At 39.9% G+C, this 22,007-nt stretch overlaps 1 protein-coding gene across 2 annotated transcripts; it reads right to left on the bottom strand.

The window, feature by feature from the left end:
- Window positions 1-127: 127 nt before the first annotated feature.
- On the bottom strand, window positions 128-13,719 carry MEP1B (meprin A subunit beta). 2 transcript variants are annotated; one of them, XM_053467451.1, is made up of 15 exons: window positions 13,637-13,719; window positions 11,848-11,866; window positions 11,003-11,053; window positions 10,882-10,940; window positions 9,452-9,530; window positions 8,155-8,272; window positions 7,280-7,458; window positions 6,405-6,623; window positions 5,627-5,779; window positions 4,788-5,003; window positions 4,033-4,488; window positions 1,959-2,138; window positions 1,272-1,497; window positions 855-1,059; window positions 128-362 (listed from the first exon to the last, which is right to left on the bottom strand). In XM_053467451.1, the coding sequence occupies exons 1-15, from the start codon at window positions 13,691-13,693 to the stop codon at window positions 348-350; spliced, it is 2,232 nt and encodes a 743-aa protein (XP_053323426.1). In that variant the 5' UTR covers window positions 13,694-13,719; the 3' UTR covers window positions 128-347. The 2 variants fall into 2 exon arrangements, with proteins under 2 accessions (XP_053323426.1, XP_053323427.1); XM_053467452.1 differs by having other exon boundaries at window positions 10,882-10,919.
- Window positions 13,720-22,007: the final 8,288 nt, after the last annotated feature.

Raw genomic sequence — 22,007 nt, 5'->3', positions numbered from 1 at the left:
GTAGTGTTCTGTTGGATTTGACCTGGCTTGTCCTGACCTTGCTCTCGGCTCTTATTCGTGATAACGGCTCCACAGATGTCGGACATTAAAATACAGTTGAATAGTAAAATGGTTCTACTGATGTTGCTTTCCAGATATTTTCTTATCTTTTATTTTTAAATTATTGCCAAAACCAAATTCATTTTAATACTTAAATTACTTTTCCTGGAACATTTTCAGAATTTTTATCTCGGTTCCTCCCGTATGTAGCATGTATCCGAGCATTTAAGTTTTGTCACTTACAATTTGGGCAGTCTAATGGACCGTTTTGGTCATCTGTGTGTAGTTGCATTTTTACGATGGCATCTTTAGAATGCAGATGTCTGAAAGGAAAAAGATGGGCAATTTATTTTAATGACAGACAATAGTGTTCTTTATAAACATTTTTTTTCGGACCAGCATTTAACTTTTTTTTTTGTAAAGGAGTTATTGTTTAGAGGATGTCATCTCATCTGCTGTGGATAACACGTCCTGTTACACCAGCCAAAAATGTCAAGGCAAATGACTATGGCACGTTTTATTCTTATGAATATTGTGATGTGCTGTTTTATCAGCCTAGCTAAAGATGCTGGCTATGGCTATGCATTTCTCTAAGATCTGTTACAAAACTTAAGTAACCATGTTGGAAAAATCCAGCATCGCTCCAAAAAATCCATATATCAATTTGTAAGGTACAAATGACACAATTTAAGCACCATCTTTACTGTATCCCAGGAATTGGGGGACTATTAAATACGGGTTAATAATGAAAGTCACACGAAGGCTAAAGTGACAAAATTAAAATCAAGGAATGATCCTAAAATCACAGTACTTACTTTCTCCAGAGGTGGATTCTCAACGACCCTGGTCAATTGCTTTTTATGTTTTTTCTTTAGGCAGTATACACTCACTAGTGTAATGGCCAACATGACCACAAATATTGTCACGGAGGAAGATACAGCTATTATAACCGTGTCCTGGCTTGAGACTCTCTTTTCACATCTTTCTCCGACATACCACCAGTCGCTGGTAACTTTACACCTAAACACAGAAATGTAATGGTGTGAGTGCATGAGGTGTGTCTTTTTTTTAAATTTTATTTGCAGTTGTTTTAAAATATACACTGGAGGTGTTGGGGTGGATCCTGTGATTTTGATGTGTGAGATGTCTATGCAGCCCTGTGTGATATAGAAAAAAATATAACATCTCAAAAAAAGTTATTCAGATAACATGTTGGAAAATGTAATGTTTACCTGCATATTGGCTTTTCATCCTCCACAGTACAGACACCATCATTTTTACATTCATAGTCTTTGCAGTGGTTGGGAACATTGGGTTCTACAGTTGTGATGCTTGGCCCTGATATTAGCGCTGTTGTTGTTATTCCTGGAACTCGTGTTGTATTTGATCCTGAGGACTGGGTTGTTAGGGCAGCAGTGGGTTTAGGCGTTGGCTGAGATGAATTTAGATAGGTGACATCTGATAGATTATGAAGAACATATTTATTTTTTAAAAAACAATAAGATAACGTGTGAATTAAGTGCAGTTTTCCAATATGACAATATTACAGACAGAGGATCCAGACAGGATCCTCAGCAATTAAAAAAAAAAAAAAAAAAAAGCGAATTAAACTAAACTAATACATGACTTAACTTTTGGAAAAGCTGAGCTTTTTTTTAATGGGAGAGCTTTCTCTACATGCGCAGGGAAGGTGTCACTAGACTTCCTCCTGAAACGCTTATCCGTCGGCTGTCGGTAATTTCATGTCCGCTAGTAAAATAGCTGTGGGCTGGGGAACGGTACAGGACCCCCCATATATTTGCAAGGGTGGACACCATTAACATTAAAAAGTGCTGAGCGATCTTTATTAATTTTCATATGATGGCTGGGGAGAGTCCCTTTATGCAACAGATTAAGTTTACAAATTAGATCTCGCTTACCATCAACTGACAGAAGAATGAAGGCATCGCCCCCTTTAAGGAAATCTCTGCTATGAAGCCTGTCATGCGTGATATAAGCAGAGGTGCCAAGTCCGGGTCCTCGGAAATATTGTGTTCCATTAGGGAATGTTAAAGGTGTTCCTACTCGATCAGGTCTATCCCAGAAATATAAATCGTTGCCTGAAAGAAATATAATCCTTCTGGTTTGTTGACACAGTCACCACATGTTGCTATCAAATAACCATAGCTTATGTCTGGAAGATCTCCATTTTTTTTAGTTATTTATTTGATGAGAGGACTAATAAGTACTGTGGTTACTGATTATTACCATACATACTTAACAATGCATCACATGTATAAAATGTTGCTGTACACTTGTAGACACCAACTGATAAATTGCTTACAATGGGTTAGATTCAATTGCCTTGTATAGTGGTAATAAATAAATTAATAAAAAGGAGAAAATGGTTTTAAAACAAAGTGCAATAACCAGAGGAGGTACCTTCAGCGGAGGGCTCACAGCATTCAGCTTGGGGAAAGTCCTGACAATTAACCCAGTGATAAATCATCCAATAAATCTGTCAGATAACATACCCCATATGTACTATGCACCGGATACACGTGAACTTGCAAGCAGAACTTTAGTTTAAGTTGATGTCCAACATTTTATTGGTCCAACATAGAAAAGGACAGGTTACATATGCTTTCAGTGCCTCAGAGTTCCCTTCAAATGGATCATTCCATCTCTAGAAGAGACAACGGAGGTCCCAAAAGCAAATATAACTTTCCATCTTTTCCTAAAAACTTATGGAACAGTACATCTCATCCCATGTTGGCCAAATAAAATGAATCAAGTTCTGTAAAGAGTTTATTTTCTTTTGTGCTAATGCACCTATATCCAGTTTTCTCCAGTGGCCCAAAATGTTAAAATCAAAGTTGCCCACTGCACCAGTCTACTTTATAGTGTTATTATTATGAAGTGGAAACATCTAGGAGTAACAACAGTTCAGCCACAACGAGGTTGACCACCTACACTCACAGAGCATAGCAGGTCAAAATCATCTGTGTCACCACTCATTGCAGAGTTCCAAACTGCCTCTGGAAGCGACATCAGCTCAAGCACTGTGCTTCATGAGCTTCATGAAATGGCTTTCCATGGCCAAGCCGCTGCACACAGGCCAAAGATCACTATGTGTAATGCCAAACATCTACTGGAGTGCTGTAAAGTATACTGCCACTGGACTCTGGAGCAGGGGAAATGTGTTCTTTGGAGCGATGAATCACACTCACTATCTGGAGCTCTGATTGACGAATTTGAGTTTGGCGAATGCCAAGAGAGTACTACCTACCAGAATGCAGAGTGCCTACTGCAAAGTTTAGTAGAGGATGGATAATGGTCTGGGGCTGTTTTTAAGGGTCTGGGCTAGGTACCCTAGTTCCGTTCAAGGGTAATGTTAATGTTACTGCATACAAAGCATATCATTTTAGACAAATGTATACTACCAACTTTGTGTCGCCAGTTTGGGGAAGGCCCTTTCTTGTTCTAGCATGACTGTGCCCAAAGCAATAAAGAGATGGTCTGACAAGTTTTTTTGTGGCTTGAGTGGCCTGCATAGAGCCCTGCCTTTATGCTCATTGAACACTTTTGGGATGATTTGGAATGGTAATTGCGAGTTAGGCATTCTCATCCTATATCAGTGCCTGATCGCGCAAATTCTTTCCTGGATGAATGGGTACAAATCCCACAGACACACTTTAAATTCTTGTGGAAAGTGTTCCCATAAAAGTGGTGGCTATTATAGCTGCAAACAGGAGGAGGGTAACTCTATATTAATGCCCATGGTTTTGGAATGGGATGTCCAACAAGCTCATATAAGTGTTACTGTCAGGGGCCCACATACTTTTGGTCATATAGTGTATGTTGAATCCACAGCATTGCACAGGTCATCCTATCAACATATTGATACTTATTTCATTGCACAAATAACTCACACAGCCATGTTACATGATGCTTATGATTGATGACTGGAAAACGTAATACTCATTCAGGGTTTAGTTTTCTTTAAAAACTCACTTGTCTTGTATTCAGGGTCGGTGGTTATACTTCTCAGGTTTGACATTCGCTTTCGTATATCTGGATTTTGATCCATAAGTACCATGGTCGCTTGTCTTAATGAGCATGGCCACTGAAGGGTATCATCATTTGCTCCGGAGATAAGCAGGAAATATATTCCAAGGTCATATGGCTTTTCAGCATCACCAGTGACTCTGATTAATACTTGAAATGCATAACCATCTTTAGAATACAGAGGAGGACTGTAAAGACTTCCATTCTGTTTAGCGGACTCTTCAGTGAAATTTCTGATGTGCCAAACGTGGTGGGGACACCGTGTTTCTGACAGGTTAATGTCATCAATTGAAAAGCCACCGGTGGAAATTCCATTTCCTTTCACACCTTCAAACACAACACGGAATTTGTTGGATACATTTAAAGAGACGTGATACAGTTGCCAATAGTCAGCTGGGTGACCTGCAAGAAAATAAATAGGAAAACACAGGTTTATTCTCATATGGCATCTGTTCTGGTCACTATTTACATGAGATACTAGTATGAATAACAATTTTGTCTGCAGATTCTTGCAAGGACAAACTTGCTTTGGGAGATTGGGTTATTTATTTTAAATTGATACATAGAAACATTAGAATACTCCCCCCAATCACTGCAGCCGTAGAGGGGGCAGTAGGGGCAGTGGTAGTAGTAAATATAGATACTCTCTATGTGTTGATTATATTTAGTAAATGACCCACAGAGTTCAAAATGGTACTTACCATCTACAGTGCTGATAAATGTCAGGGTGCCATTAGGGTAGGCATCTGTGTACTCTCTGATCCAGATGTTCAGCTGATCAGTTTCATGACCACTGTTGTAATAGAAGAACTCCAGACACTGAAATCCCCTCTTTGGGTAGAAAAGTCTGCTTTCGAGAAAAGCTTTATGCCCAGTATTACCTGTTGCCGTGCTAAAGTGCATGAAATAGCCACTATCTGTGTCGGGAAATAATGTCACAAAAGTTAAATAAATGAATAAAATATTTGTGCTAATAATGAAATGGTAATGACTAACAACATGGGATGAAGGAGAAAGAAGGACAAGGTAGAGCATTATGATGTAACTCTTTCTTATTAGCACCAGTAAAGTAATGGTTTAATGAGAGGTATGGTATTGCTACATATTTCAGTGTTCATTTTTGTAAAAAAGAATAATGACACATTAAAACTGACATAAGTCAGATGACAAATACAAGGAGGAAACAAGGAGAAAAGGAACGGTGGAATTAGTGTCATATAGGAAACGGAGGTACAATATTTTACTTGAATATGCTAGTTTCATATGTAATTGGTTGAATCTTTAAAAGTAGGGGTATACATGGATTATTAACTTTATGAAGTAGGCTTAAATAATGTTAAATAAACCCTGTCAACCACCGCACGTTGATTCATTTTCTGTTTTGTGATCTAGTTTTACCCTTTGAATCATAGATTACGTGGTGATTTAGGGATTTAGAAATCATACACAACCTGCTGTTTTTTTTTACACAACCTCTGCTTCAGTCATAACCACATAAACCATGGCAATGATTCATGTTCCGAGATAACAAACTTCATACCTTTGCAGTTCCCCATGTTTGAATGATCACTAGAGGGTCCATTAGGAATGTTAAGAACATGCTGCCAGTCAGCGTTATCTCCTGTACCTTGGACCATACCACAAATATTATTGTACTCAAAGGTGCATGTGTCCAAGAATGTGAGAGAAGATGCTGTTTGGTAAAAAGAGAAATGGTTATTTATGTCTTTACTGTATGAAATGATCACAACTATTTTTCTGTATGTTTTTGCTGAAGCCATGCAAATCTTTATATATTTATATTTTTGAAAATATAGTATCAAGATACAAAAATATCTCAGTGTGTGTAAGCCGAGTATAGGTGCTCGGTGGACTAAAACTTCCATTAACCCGTGTTGTAACAGGGATGTCTTTAAATGTGCCAAATAAACCTTGTGACATCTCTGTTTCTCCTACTTATCCCTCTAGCTATACCACCCTTCTTGCTTTTCTGATGCATTGTTGCATTGCCTAGTTACCTTTAAGTCTTCACAAATAATTAAGACCCTTTAATTAAATTGACTCACTCTATTATCCTCTACCACATTTGATTGGAGACTGTTCCATTTATATACCACCCTCTCAGTAAATTAAAAAAATATTTTAACATTGTATATGTCCCTAAAGTGTAACCACCACTGTTGCAAACAGTGTATACTATAAATAGATACTTTGGCACAGAAATTACATTTTGCACCAGAATTTACACTAATTACAATTACATATTAATGAGCATAGTCCCAAACAAATATAAGTAAATGCAAAATCTCGTCACATACAGCAATTGTAAAGTCGATTCAGCTTTTCAAGGTCATAGTCACTGAAATCCATTCGTTGTCCAATCACATCACTGAATGCGGGGATCCTTGTCACAATGGTTGGCTCAGATCCATTCTGGAAAGCAGTTTTGCTGTAGTGCATAACAGATGTGTAGTCATATGGAACATTCAGGGCACTGGAACGGGTATCATCATATGTATTAAAATTGTGCTCCCTCCCTGTAATAAATAAAACATGGTCAGGAACCCAAGTAAAAATCTCTATATAATAAACATTAAAACATACCAGATGTCACATTCCACCGTCATAGCATACAATGTGTCACAAAACATGGTATTTTTATGTGTTTATAGTTCAGTATTTATGCACCTTGTTGCATTTTGAAATGCTATATATATTTTTTTATTATGAACTTATGGATACTTATTATTATTATTATTTATTGTTTTATATAGCCCCATCATTTTCCATAGGGCTGTACATTGAGTAGACAGGACATAACAAGTAGTGTATAGCATAACAATTTGACTTACAGAAACAACAGGCAAGGAGGGCACTGCTCAAACCAACTTACAATATTGAAGATTGTGAAGCCAGTATTTGTGAAGAGAAAACGCAGCAAATTAAATTCTACTGTTAATGTTAATGCTAATTAATGTAAGGTATCTTTATGAATAGTTCACTTTTATGGATATCAATATTGTAAATTATGGGATAATTTCTCATTCAAATTTCTAGGCAGATAACAAATGACCATGTAGCAATATGTGTGATTTTACAAATAGGTTCAAGAGCAATCATACATGTAACACAACTAAATGTTCCATTTATTTCAGAATCATCACCATGTCAATGATTAAGAAACAAAGCTTACCCGATAGAATCCTGTCCCACATAATGATGACGTAGTCATCGCGATCAGCACGGGACTGTTCATGCCAGAATCCCAGAGCATGAAGGAATTCATGTTGTATAGTGGCTATCCGGTCACAATTTGTTCCAAGCGATAGCTGTTGTTTTCCTCGCCGTAGATTTCCAACATAAGAATAACATCTAACAGAAAGAAAATAATTTACTGTATTTTTTCATTATAAAATAATACAATCTTTACATTAAGGTATTAACTTAATCTTGGATTGAGCAAACTGTGGTCATATAGTTGTTGTTGGAGCCGCATAACTTGCAAGCAACTTGACTAACCATGGAAACCCATGTTTCCAATATTACTCAGATCACCACCATAATTGCACCATACATTAAAACCTTGCACAGGAATTATTCCAATTACGTATAATGAAATTTTAATGTAAAACCTTAACACTATTCTATTTTAGTCTGCTTGCCTTTGTCCATGGGTTGTGTGACCATTTAAGATGGTATTTGGGGCTATTTTTAATCCATTGAAATTGTGCAAAAGGAAATACACATGATGTACCTACATATATGAAATGAAATATTTACAGCATTCAGGAGGCATACTCATTAGAGCCAAAAATAACCCTTTAACAGGGAGCGTTGGACTCAATGAACGCAATGTTTAAATAATCTATTAATTTGCTTTTGGACATATAACAATGACAAAGGGAATTTCTATTTTTCTGTTTCAGGCAAGTGTACCATAAAAGCCTTGTGGACCTGTATGTATGTATGTATGATTTGAGGATCAGACAATGAATGCAATGATATTAAAAATGCTTAACTTTCTATAAATAAATAGCTTCCTGATTAAACATTGGGTTTTTTTCATACCCACTATCCTTGAACACCGAGATATAATTTGTTTCTCCTTCCCAAGGTTTGAAATCAATGCATGATTTAAGTCGGTAACGTTCAAAAGCTTCTAGGACCAACGCTTTGGCATTAATTTCTGGAAGAAACAAAATTGAAAAAAAAACTTCAGTAATATCATGGGCATAAAGGGCTACACACAACTACAGGGGATCACTTAGCAGCTTATGAAAGTTGCTATGAAGTAATATGCCTGGTTTTCTTCAACAAACAGAAGGTTCACCTATCAAACAATACAAAGCCATCATAATTCTAAATGTTTGAAAGTCAACATGGAAACCATTTCTGTGTAAGGGGCTGGAAAACACCATAATCCTGTAAGTAGCTAAAAATACAGTATAGATAGAGAGAGAGAGAGAGAGAGAGAGAGAAAGAGAGAGGGATATATATATATATATATATAGAGAGAGAGAGAGGGATATATATATATATATATAGAGAGAGAGAGAGAGAGGGATATATATATATATATATATATATATATATATATATAGAGAGAGAGAGAGAGAGAGAGAGAGAGGGATATATATATATATATATATATATATAGAGAGAGAGAGAGAGAGAGAGAGAGAGAGAGAGAGAGAGGGAGATTTTACATTCTTTAATCTGTGATATTTGCCCCTAACAACGCTTCCGTTCACATCTTGCCTGTTGGATTCAGCACTTTCTTTCCCCAAAGATAACACCACCAAAAAGGCAAATTTCTGTTAATCCCAATAGATGTTATATGGTATTTATACTTATCTATAATTTTATTTAGGAAAAAGTGGGGTATATTATTGTTATTAGAAATAATAATAAATGCTTATTTGATGGTGGTTTCACTAAATGGCAAAAGAGTCAACAATCTGCAGATAAATTAGAAACCGTAATAAGCAAATTCACTGGGCTCTAGATGGTCCGGGGAAGTTTGAAAATCTGCTGTAACAAAATCCAGAAATCGAGAAGAGTAAAAGGTACATCGATAATTGCATCTTTCCCAATTGTGCTTGGATGGGCCACATGGTCCCAACAGTCCTGCTCTAGTGTACTGTTTCATAGAGAAAGAAGAAATACCATTTAAACATCCTATCTACATTTTCTAAGGCGATGTTTCAATCCTGAGAGTTTATTTGTTGAAGGAAAGTTTCCTCCAATAATTTCAGAATTAATGGTATATAGACCTAAAAATCCTACGCATTCCAACTTAATTCCTACACATTCCTTCCAATATTCCGATCTATTGAAGAATTACCAAACTGTTGACAGTACTTACCCAAACTGTCCTCCAAAAAATAAGGAACAGGGATAGGCCACCTGTACTGCTCACCAATGATTGAGTTCAGTTCACTTACCTGAGTGGGAAAAATGAAGGAGAATATGAGTTACAATTAGCTGCAGCATTTAAAGACCTAGTAGCCATGACCTATAGCTATAAAGCTTATTTTCTTGCCATTTAACAAAATGCAAAGTGAGTGAACAGAAGAAAAATTACATCCCTTTGCCTTCAAAACAGCATCAATTCTTCTAGATACACTTGCATATACTTTTTTTTCAGGAACTCAGCAGGTACAAACCTTTCAGAGAACTAAACTGGATTTAGGCAGCCTGAGTTACGCTCTCTTCATGTAATCCTAGAATCGATTACTCTATTGTATTACTTAAGGTTGACTTATGCATTTTACAACTATTTTATGACAAACTGAGCTAAAATATATTAGTTGTCTATTTATATATATATATATTTACTTAAGCAAGTAATAGTTAAAATAAACTATAACCCTATTATTCTATCTAAAGTGATAATTTTTTGGTCACATTTTTGATTAAATTATGACTGCCAATGATTACGCGCCTTAGAGGGAAACTTGTGTTATAGATGAGCTCTAGGAGTCCTAGAGCATTTTTTTCTCCTCCTCTCCCCCTCCCAAGCACCACTTACCCTAGCCTCAACCCTGATACTCCAATACCATGTGCTGACACACAAACTCACTATAACACCCACACAAAGTAACACCAAATACTAACCTACATACACTAATGCTAACGCTATACACTTACACACTCTAACACCATACCATAACAGACACACACAATCTCCATTCTTACTTACACTCTTACACATCCACTGTAACGTACACACCGGCATATATATATATATATATATATATATATATATATACTCAGTGAAGTGGAAGTATGGCAGACTTTAATCATAATTAGCTACTGATAATTATGATGCTTTGCCAATGTCAGATTATCAAGCTATGTCATGTGTCTTTTTTATAGCTGTAAGGACAGCAAAAATTCCTTATCATTGTTACTTAATATTCCCAGCAAAGAAAATATGTAAGCATTTAAGCAATTCTATTAATAAGTTATCAATTAACAGAAAGTTAATTTTTGATCTGTGTGAGCAACAAAGCTATAACCTAACAAAATTGTAAGAACAAGTACGGCTTAAGCTACGTGAATTAGTCTGCCCTGTTGGTGATACACGTCTATAACCAATATTATTAAATGTTTGTGATTAGCCAGGATATTGGAAATCAGATATCATGAACTGTTTTGTAAATAAGGGCAAATATTCCAGTTTACGTAAAATTTTCTTATCGAAAGCTAAATATGACTCGTACCTATTCAATATACAGAGTGTCTGTCACCAAAAATATATAAAAGGAAATAGGCTTATTTAGTGTAACTTACTTCATTAAATTTGATGTCCCCTTCAAAAAGATCCAATCCTAAAAGAGAAACAGAGTAAACTTGAAAAATGTAAATTTCAAAGCATAATGTATACATAAAATAATGGGTGAAGGTAACATACCTTCATTTACGTCAAGAATGTCCAAGTTTTTTCCACCATCCACGTCAACATCTGAAGGAAGAGAAACAAATAAGATACAATGTTATTCGCTAAGATGAAAAATAAAAAGTACTGAATGTTGAGAATGTCAGGTCTTAAATGTGTGAATTATAAATTCACTCTGAAATAACACATAGGAGTTGTTTATTAACTAACGGGCAAATTGTAAGAGAGTTACAATTAGTTGAAACATTTAACCTAATCCTATTAAAAACGCCTAACGCCACTGTGCTTCTTATTACTTGTTTCATAAGAAAAATGAATGTAGCCTTTTTAGCCCAAGTGAAGATGGGTCAGTACTTAACTTTAAAATCATATACTGTATAACCATGATGGTGCCTAGTGTAACGAAGACTTTAGGCAGCAGTCATATCATGATTCTGTCTTTTATATGCTCCTATGTTTTTTTATGTGTTCCTTTTCTATTAATGTGTTTTGCATAAGCCTGGGTGGCCAAGCGGCCCTGGCACTTTAAGGCTGTCAGCTGGATATGCATGTCTACTACCTTTTTTCTACTCATGTAGCATATGGCTGGGAGTAACCAGCCACTAGACCAACGCCACAGGACCCGATCTGCTGCTGGAGCGGCAGATAGAGTGAGTACATGGTGATGTCAACCACCAGCCAACAAGGAATTGTGCCAGACTGTCAGTCCGGACCTGGTAGCAAATCTTTTCAGTAAAAAATATGATAAAAGAGGCTAGAATTTTGGAATTACAGAACAGCATGATATCACTTCTTATTTGGATTCCAAGTTGGAGGTGCTTGGTTGTGCAACATGTAATGAATAGATGACGCAATCTTACCTTTTAGTTCAGGAACAGGCTGGGGAAGAATATAAAACATAATTAAATAGTTTTGTTGAACATAATTTACCCCACAATATTAACGTGTTGAATTAGAATTTGGAAATAATATGGAGGCCAGATTAGTAGTCATTAGTCTAAATGGGAATGAGTATAATATATTCCTTTTTTTCTTTGTTTCAGACATTACATGTATGGCTGGCCCCAGACCACGATCCGTATACCAGGCAATTGGAGGCTTTTTTCATTGTGCCTCACAGGCATACATATTTTGTAATATGATGTCATGTCACAGCGTGTTCTTCATCACAGGGTCTTTGTCTAATAGATATATAAAATATAAAGTTGGGAAAGAGCGACAATGCGGAGAGGGTAAAGGCTTGGCAAAGTAGTTGTAGATAGAAGGTGTCTCGCTAGTAAAGGTGATGTTCCTAAGTTTGCTATGAGCATTTGTCTGTTTGGATTACAGTTATTGAGGAAAAAGAACAGACTCAAAGGATTTAAAAAGTCTTACAAATGGACACTGGTTTGGCGACCACTGATTAAATTTTAAGACATTAACGGTGTGTTCTGTTTGCTTGGTAATGTCTACAAGTAGACGTTAAATATTTAAGGACAAAGTCTATGTGGATAACATCTTTTTTCTCAAAACTAACAGAATATAGAAATGAAGTACAGAACAAAGTACATGGGAGTCATTAGGACATGGCTTAGAGGATTGGAAGAAATCAATATGAGGCTCACTGGCAGGTGATACAAAAATGACCATCAAGAGTCATAAGTCTTTTAATGATCTTCACTAGTTGAAACATTATTGTGTTGTTTAAACCTAGAAAGTCATACGTGTCCATGTAATGCATGGGAAGTGTTAATTAAATGAGAAAGTGGTACATAAGTGGAACAGCCTCCGAACAAAAGTAGTAGAGAGGAATACAGTGAAGGGATTGAAAGATGCATGTGATGGACGTACAGCTCTCCTGAGTATAAAACATTGCCAAGCACAGAATAAGGTTTAAGGGTTTTACATCACACAACAATGGGCAGACTAGATAGGGTGCATCGTTCTTATCTGCTGTCTAAGTGTAGGTTTCTGTGACTTCTGTCTGTTTCCTGATATACCGTAATCATGGGGCATGTCATTTTCAATTTTGTTTTTGAATCTATCAAAATTAACCACATAGTGATTAAATGAACAATGTTTGTCAGTGTGATGCAGCATGCGTCAGAGGAAGATGTGTTCAACAGACCAAACGACATTTGCTTTTTTGATCAGTGACAAAGTGGGTAAGACTGCTCTTAATGTTTCAAGTAACCAAAATTAATCTGAGGGTAACCATACACGCTGCTTCCAATAAAATCAGTTTTGTCCTATGTGACACCCAGTAGAATTTGTTAAATAAATTACTCGGTTATTTAGCAGCCCTGGTAAATTCATTTTTTTGTGATCATTTAAAGGTCCCAATTCACCTGAGAGTGACTATGCACTGGATTTACTTTATTTTAGAAACCAAAAATATAAGGACTTGGGGCTAGCCTTTTAGACTAATTAAAATTGGGCAATTAAGTAAAGTACTTTTAGTAGTTACTGTATAAAGATGACAGTAAACCACCAGGCAGTAATTCAGATTCATATACAGAAGAAGCAGATTTCCATTGATGTGAATGTTCAATACAGAATTTGCATATTAAAAAAGTGAATTCAAAATGGGTTTCTCACGCTAATAATTGGACAGTATACAAGTGATGCTACTGGTTTATATATTCCAGATGAGGTATTCATTGCACTCACCACTCCACAAACAAGTTGCAAGAAGAGCAGAATCAGAGGGAATCTCATTGAGCCCATGCTGGGTATGTAGGCGAACGCTGAACAATGGACTATGGCATTCTGACAGCATTACCTTTTATATTATCCAGGTAATATCACCTGCTATGTACTTTGCTCTGCAGTATAACATGCTAACAGGTTACAGCTTAACCATCCAAGTAGAATCTTGAACTTGTCATATAACAATCTTGACCGTGTCATTGAGTACTTTTAACCATGTTCAAAATATCTCCAAAGGGTTACGTAAGGCTATGTAACCATCAGTTCGAATGGAGCCACACAATTCCATCTTCCTCAACTAACCAGACAAGACATGTAGTCTACAAATAGCAGTAGAACCAGATGTGAATTATTTCAGGTTTAACTTCAAGCACAGTGAAACTACCATATTTGCTCGATTATAAGCCAAGGTTTTTTTTCAGAGCAAATGCTCTGAAAAATACCCCTCGTCTTATAATCGAAGCCGTCTTATAATCAGACCTCAAATAGGATTTACCTCCCATTGATTTCATCCTGCGCTATGACTTCTCGACCTGCCGATCTTGTTGTGCTCTCGATCAATGCCAAGGGGCTTAATGTCCCTGAGAAACGTTCAATTCTGCTTAGGGATTTAAGGCGTCAATGTGCTTCTATTGCGTTTATTCAGGAGACTCATTTTTGGGATGGGTCTCATCCTCACCTGAGGTCACGGGATTACCCTGTTGCCTATTTCAGTAACAATCCACACTCTAAATCGAAAGGGGTTGCTATTTTGTTTTCTAACCATGTCCCGCTTACTGATGTCACTCATTTAGCGGACCCGGAGGGTAGATTCCTCTTTGTGAAGGGTAAGCTTGCCGATGCCTGGTACACGTTTGCTAATGTCTATGTCCCTAATACTGGGCAGCACTTGTGGCTTTCTAAAACATTTCGAGCCTTGCGCCGATTTCAGGAGGGGCTGTTAATTTTCGGTGGGGATCTCAATGTAGCTCTGTCTCCTCGTTTGGATACATCCGCGGGGGTGTCTCAGACCCCCTCTCATGTCTTAAAACGTATCCATTCTTTGCTCACGTCTGAGCAATTGGTGGATTGTTGGAGGGCCCTTCATCCTTCTGACAAAGATTTTAGCTTTTACTCTATTCCGCACAACAGGTATTCTCGCATTGACTGTCTGTTTATTACTCACTATAATCTCCCTCTCCTGCTTGCTGCTCGCTATGGAGCCATTACGTGGTCTGACCATGCTCCCCTGTCCTTGACGCTTAAATCCCCCTGTCTCGACCTACCCAGAGCTCTTGGAGGCTGAACGAGTCTTTGCTTACTGATACCCTTGCCTCGGAGGATACTGCCGAGGCCTTACGCAACTATTTTTTGTCCAATGTGACTCCAGATCTGCCTCTTCCTACAATTTGGGAAGCACATAAATGTGTTGTCCGTGGTCAGCTTATTAAATTGGGGGCTGCTAAGAAGAGAGCCCATGCTCAAAAGCTTAGCGCATTATATCTGCAGATAGAGAGGTTGGAGAGGGTTCACAAGGACACGATGGTGGCTGCTGACTTTGCGCGTCTGCTTGCGCTTCGTACGGAACTCGCTGCTATCCTCAATGCCCAGGCTCAGAGATCTTTCGTTCGTTTAAAGCCCTCTTTTATGAACACGGGAACAAGCCGGGGAAATACTTAGCCCGCGCTTTACGCAAGAGGAGACAACTTTCCTATATACCCAGAATTCGTTCCGCTGGGGGTGTCTTGCGATACCTTCCGTTGGAAATAGCGCACGAATTTGTGGCCTTCTATTCTAACCTCTACAATCGCTCCCCTACACACGACTCCTCTGGAGATACGGAGACTCGTAGATTGGCTATTGCTCAATATTTATCCCGATACTTACCCCGTCGTCTTCCCACTTCGGACTCTGCCCAGTTGGAGGTTCCGATTTCTCTGGACGAATTGTCCAGGGCGATTAAGCTTTCTAAATCTGGTAAATGTCCGGGTCCAGACGGTCTCTCTCTGGCCTATTATAAAAAGTTTCTTGATATTTTGGGTCCCCAATTGGTCTCTGTGTTTAATTCTATTTTGAAGGGGGAATGCTTCCATCCCCATACTTTGGCGGCTACGATAGCTGTGATTCCGAAGGAGGGGAGAGATGCTGATCTCTGCGGTAGCTACAGGCCTATTTCCCTGTTGAACGTGGATATAAAACTATTCTCCAAAATTTTGGCTTTGCGTTTGGGTCGATTTCTCCCGGCTTTGATTCATCCTGATCAGTCGGGCTTTGTGCCTGGTAGGGAATGCAGAGATGGGACTATCCGTGCATTGAATCTTATCCACTTGGCTGGGCGTTCAGGGGCCAGGTCTATTTTGCTTTCTACAGATGCCGAGAAGGCTTTTGACCGGCTTGACTGGACGTTTATGATCGTGGTGCTTCGGGAGGTGGGTCTTGGTCCTCATATGATGGGTTGGGTATCGGCTTTGTACTCTAGGCCTTCTGCCAGGGTTCGCATTAATGGTGCTCTCTCCCCCTCGTTCCCTATCTCCAACGGCACTAGGCAGGGCTGTCCGCTCTCCCCGCTGTTCTTTGTCCTCTCCCTGGAACCCTTTTTGGAGGCGGTGCTTACTAACCCGGATATTTCAGGGGTGATATGTGAAGGTTTACAGCACAAAACGGTGGCTTTTGCGGATGATATGCTATTTGCACTTACGACTCCCCACGTTTCGCTACCCGTGCTCCTCGAGGAATTTCGGCTTTATGGTTGTCTCTCTAATTTAAAAATTAATTTCGCAAAATCTGAGATATTAAACATTTCCTTGCCTAGGGCGGAGGTGGACTCCTTGACCTCCTCCTTTCCCTTCCGTTGGTGCGCTCAAGCACTACGTCATCTGGGGATCTGGTTGACTGCAAACCTATCTCTTTTGTATCGGTTTAATTTTCCCCCGCTGCTTGATGAGATTCGCAGGGACCTTCGCACCTGGGGGTCCTTGGTTGTCTCTTGGGTTGGTAGGGTTAATGCCCTTAAAATGAACTTTCTTCCCCGCATATTGTTTCTTTTGCAGGCCTTACCTATAGTTCTACTGAGGGCCTTTTTCTCGACGGTGCGCTCTGTGTTCCTGTCCTTTATTTGGGCCAAGAAATCCCCTAGATTGGCCATGGCGTTATTGCAGAGACCTAAGGTGAAGGGTAGTCTGGGGTTGCCTTGCCTCCGTACTTATTATTATACTTATTATTACTTATTATTATCCGCAAGTGCCGGATGCTGACTTACCCTTCACCCAAGACTCCACTTCGTGATAATCCGGACTTTCCCCCGGGTGTGTCTGGAGGTGCTTTCTTGGGGTCGCCATCACACGATTCTCCCACGTTGAGCTCCTTTATGCAGGGTCATACACTCCGGCCCATATCTAGCCTTTTCCCTGGGGTTGCCCCTACCGCTCTTCAGGTTCTCCAGTACCTGCAGTTGCGAGATTATGTTGCTTCCATTCCACAGAAACATCACCTTATTAGAGACCTTACCCCCTTTGAGGCTTTGCACTCTAGGGATGCCTTGCCTCCCCACGGCGTTTCTTTGTTGTATCAGCTACTATTGTGCGTCGATGATATCCCTCTACCAGCTTATGTGGGTAAATGGGAAACAGAGCTTGCCGTCTCGCTGACTGCGGCGCAGTGGAGTAAGATTTTTACTTTGACACATGGCTGTTCCCTAAACTCTAGGTCGCAGGAGATGTCCTTGCATGCTATGTTCCCAGAGAGCTCGAATATATGTTGGCGGTGTGGACAGTCGGTGGGGACAGTGCTTCACATCTGGTGGAATTGTCCTCTGATTGTCCCTTTTTGGAAAACTATCCATGGTATCCTTCCCCGTTTCACCGATTCCCCGCCTCCTTTCGCGCCTGCTAACTATTTGCTAAATCTTACCTCCTGACCCGTCTCAGTGTACCGGCGCTCGGTGGTTCGACACCTGCTGAATGAAGCTAAAGCTCTGATTCCCCTTCATTGGGGTGCGTCATCTCCGCCCTCTATACAGGAATGGGTGTTGCGGGTTGAACATGTTCGGGAAATGGAGGAGCTGGTGGCCAGGTCTGATAGTCTTAGCGAGCGGCATTGTCGTACCTGGTTCTACTGGTCCCAGTTCCTGGCGGATCCCTCTTCTCAACTTCTGTTTGACTGATGTTCTCTTTATTATTTGTTTCCTGTACTCCCCTCCAAGCTGCAGGTGCTGAGTCGTCCATGCACTTTATTAGGGATACCCGGTAACTTCTCCCTGTTCAGCGCTTCAAGGAGCTAACCGCTTTAAGTGCATTCCGTTTTTGTTTTTTTTTACCCGCACTGTTCCCTGGGGGCGTCTTCCTTTTATGTTGTCGCTCTCCGGGTTTTTGATGGCCGTATTTACCGCACCTCGTGGCGCCAGGGTATTTATTATAGAGTTCCTGTTCCGGCGCTCTGGCAATATGGCCAGACTAGGCTGAGGGGCGTGGGTATTGCTTATTGTGTCTGTCTATCAGGGTTGCTCTCTATTATGTCATCCTTGTGTGCAACGCTGTCATAATTACTGTCATTGTTATATGCACTTTCCTGCTGTGTCAGAATTTTGAGATTTATTACTAATCTTCTCAGTGATGTCCCACCCCCCTTCTGTTCCCTCCTATTCCCCTTCTGTTTTGTAAAATAATAAACTTTGATTTATAAAAAAAAAGACCTCAAATAGACTATGAGACTAAGATCCAGATCCCCTGCAGCCCTGCAGTGGACCTGGATCCTCCCACCAGTGGGCACTTCCACTGGTGTCACATGACCTTCTGGTGCTCAGTCATGGAAGCCCCGGCGGAACTAACGGCGGCCTCCGCTCAGAGGCGTATCTAGGGTATGGCACCTATGGCTCGTGCCATAGGCGCCATTTGAAAGGGGCACGCCAGTGAGCAGCTTTCAAACACCGTCTTTTTTTTTTGATGCAGAGGAGAGAGAGGGGCGCCTAGCAACCGCTCGGCGCCCCTCATTCTCCTCCACGAGGCCTCTACCTCCGTCCCGGTGCCGGCATTTCATGCTGAGCGCTGTAATATGGTGTATTACGCCGCTCAGCAGTGAAGCAGTGGGCACCAGCGAGCGGCTTTTAAACGCTGTCTTTTTTTTTTTTTATGCGGAGGAGAGAGAGGGGCGCCTAGCAACCGCTCGGCGCCCCTCGTTCTCCCCCGCATCAAAAAAAGACAGCGTTTAAAAGCCGCTGGCTGGTGCCTGCTGCTTCACTGCTGAGCGCCGTAATACGTCATATTACGGCGCTCAGCAGTGAAGCAGCGGGCACCAGCGAGCGGCTTTTAAACGCTGTCTTTTTTTTTTATGAGGAGGAGAGAGAGGGGTGCCTAGCAACCGCTCGACGCCCCTCGTTCTCCCCCGCATCAAAAAAAAAGACAGCGTTTAAAAGCCGCTCGCTGGTGCCCGCTGCTTCACTGCTGAGCGCCGTAATACGTCATATTACGGCGCTCAGCAGTGAAGCAGCGGGCACTGCAACAGTGCTGGAAGACAGAAGCCTCGTGCTCCCGTCGCTGGACCTCAAGGTGAGAGAACTACAAAGGGGGAGAGGATAGATAGTGAGTAGGGGGAGGGAGAGAGGGTAGATAGTGAGTAGGGGGAGGGAGAGGGGTTCGAAAGTAATAAGGGAAGGAGAGGGGTTAGAAAGTGATAAGGGAGGGAGAGGGGTTAGAAAGTGATAAGGGAGGGAGAGGGGTTAGAAAGTGATAAGGGAAGGAGAGGGGTTAGAAAGGGATAAGGGAGGGAGAGGGGTTAGAAAGTGATAAGGGAAGGAGAGGGGTTAGAAAGTGATAAGGGGAGGAGAGGGGGTAGATATAAGTAAAGAGTGTGAATTAATGTGTGGATGCATTGAGTGAATGAGGGAGAGCATGAGTTAATATGTGGATGAGTTGTCTGAATGAGGGAGAGCATGAGTTGTCTGAATGAGGGAGAGCATGAGTTAATATGTGGATGAATTGTCTGGATGAGGGAGAGCATGAGTTAATATGTGGATGAGTTGTCTGAATGAGGGAGAGCATGAGTTGTCTGAATGAGGGAGAGCATGAGTTAATGCGTGGATGAATTATCTTAATGAGGGAGAGCATGAGTTAATGTGTGGATGCATTGAGTGAATGAGGGAGAGCATGAGTTAATGTGTGGATGAGTTGTCTGAATTAAAGTGTGAATTAGTGAGTGACTGTAAAAGTGTTTGTGTGCATCATAGATGTATAATTGTAGAAGGGCAAAGATGGCACTAGCAGGAGGTTTGAGCCTTGGGGACCAAGATGGCACAGGCAGGGTGTATATGGGACCACAATGGCACAGGCCGGACTGTTTGGGGACAAAGTTGACTTGTGCTGGGCTATTTGGGGACAAAGATGGCAAATCTTATGTGTGTGATCTGGGTGCTGGCCAGGTTCTATGTGGGCAGTGTGGACGCCAGGGCTGGCTTTGGGGTGTGCAACCTGTGATCTATGCCTGTAATTTAGGGGTTTTTAAATATACCTTTAATGCCGTGTTTTTATGTGAATTCCAATTGATCTATACCTGCAAAGCTGGGTTTTTGTGTTATTCTGTAGATCCATATCTGCTATGCTATGTTTCCATACATTATTTATGTATACCTGCAAATACAGGGTTAATATGTCTTATTCAGTTGATTAATACCTGCAATGCTGTTTCCATGTATTTGATCTATACCTGCAATGCTACGTTTCAAATATTATTATTGTATACCTGCAAATACAGGATTTGTATGTCTGATTCTGTTTATTTGATATATACCTTCAGTGCTGAGATCACAAGTGAATTTCAATTGATCTGGGTTTGTGTGTTGATCTATACCTGCTATCGGCAGCAGGGTCTAATATTTATATATTTATATTTATGGGCAGCAGGGGCTAGTAAATTGGTTTTAGATATTTAGCCATAGGCGCTATTTTCAGTAGATACGCCTCTGCCTCCACTAGACACCAGGGAGTTAGAAGCTCTGGTAAGTCGGGGGGGGGGGGCATAAGGCTTTTCTGGAGACAGAGTGCTCCATGATATGCCCTTTAACGCCCTTTATGCCACTCTGCCTCCAGAAATGCCTTTTAAACCCCTATATACCACGCTGTCCCATGATATACGTTTTAACCCCCTATATGCCACTCTGCCTCCAGAAATGCCTTATACCCCCCTATATGCCACTCTGTCCCATGATATGCCTTTTAACCCCCTATATGTATAAGGCAGAGTGGCATATAGGCGTTTAAAAGGCATATCATGGGGCAGAGTGGCATATAGGAGGGTATAAGGCATATCAGGGAGGCAGAGTGGCATATAGGGGTGTATAAGGCATTTCTGGGGGCAGAGTGGAAAGTCTGGGGGCAGATGTGCATAACTGGGGGGCAGGTTGGCAAAAAAAGGAAATACAAACCAAAAAAATATTTTTCTCAATCATAGCTTTTATTAAATATGAAAAAATAGTTTACATGAATTAATATTTACTAGTAAAACTTTTTTCCCTATAGGGTCGCCTTATATTCAGGCTTTTTCTTTTTTCTTACATTAATATTCAGATTTTGGGGGGTAGTCTTATAATCGAGCAAACATGGTATTTCAGAAAAACATGTAATTTCAAATTAAAACCCGTTATATTATACATGTAAACTTGTGAACACTAGTATAGAACAGTGATTTATCGTACATACTCATGGGCACCAAATATGCACATTTAACACCTTTTAGCTCACAGAACCAACTTTCTTTGGTCAAAAGCCATAATTCCAGTTTTTGCAATCATAGCTAATTGTAGATTTCAATAGGTTCTAGACAGGGTACCAGAATGGCTAACAGGCTTCTTGTGACTCTTTGTTCCCTATATAGGAGGTCTGGATTATATTCTCGAGGTCATATCATGCTAGCTGTTTCAGGATGTCCACTTTGCCATGTGTCCAAGGCGGTGAATCAGACTTCATTGAGCTTATTATTTTATATTATTATATTTATTTATATTCATATATTGCCCATATTCAATACAGAGTAAGCAGATTTACATTGTCATTTATTATTATTATATTTATTTGTATTCATTTGTATTGAAAACATTGTCCTAAAAAGTAATGTCCTACAAAGATCTTTAAATGCATGAATAAAAATGCAAATTTAATTCTCCTTTATTGCTTTCAATGCGTTAAATACAACAACAAAAAGTTAGATACAGTGACTGAAGGAGGAAAAATGGTAAATGGTAAAAAATAAGTAGGGGTGGGAGGTGGAAAAGGATCCTTATTCAGTCCCCGGTGAGGTTTAAGGCATAAGCGGTGATCCAACTCTTATAAGGTAAAGTATTATTGTTGCAAAATGATATAACCCA

This window comes from Spea bombifrons, chromosome 5, assembly GCF_027358695.1.
Source record: "Spea bombifrons isolate aSpeBom1 chromosome 5, aSpeBom1.2.pri, whole genome shotgun sequence".
NCBI classification, from domain to species: domain Eukaryota; kingdom Metazoa; phylum Chordata; class Amphibia; order Anura; family Pelobatidae; genus Spea; species Spea bombifrons.
This window is presented reverse-complemented; position numbering and strand designations above follow the sequence as displayed.

Coding starts and splice junctions, on each gene's coding strand:
- MEP1B (XM_053467451.1), bottom strand. CDS start 13,693: ATGGGCTCAATGAGATTCCCTCTGATTCTGCTCTTCTTGCAACTTGTT. Junction 8,273..9,451: donor TTTTTTGGAGGACAGTTTGG/GTAAGTACTGTC, acceptor TGTTTCTTCCAG/AAATTAATGCCAAAGCGTTG. Junction 7,459..8,154: donor TCGGTGTTCAAGGATAGTGG/GTATGAAAAAAA, acceptor TCTTTCTGTTAG/ATGTTATTCTTATGTTGGAA.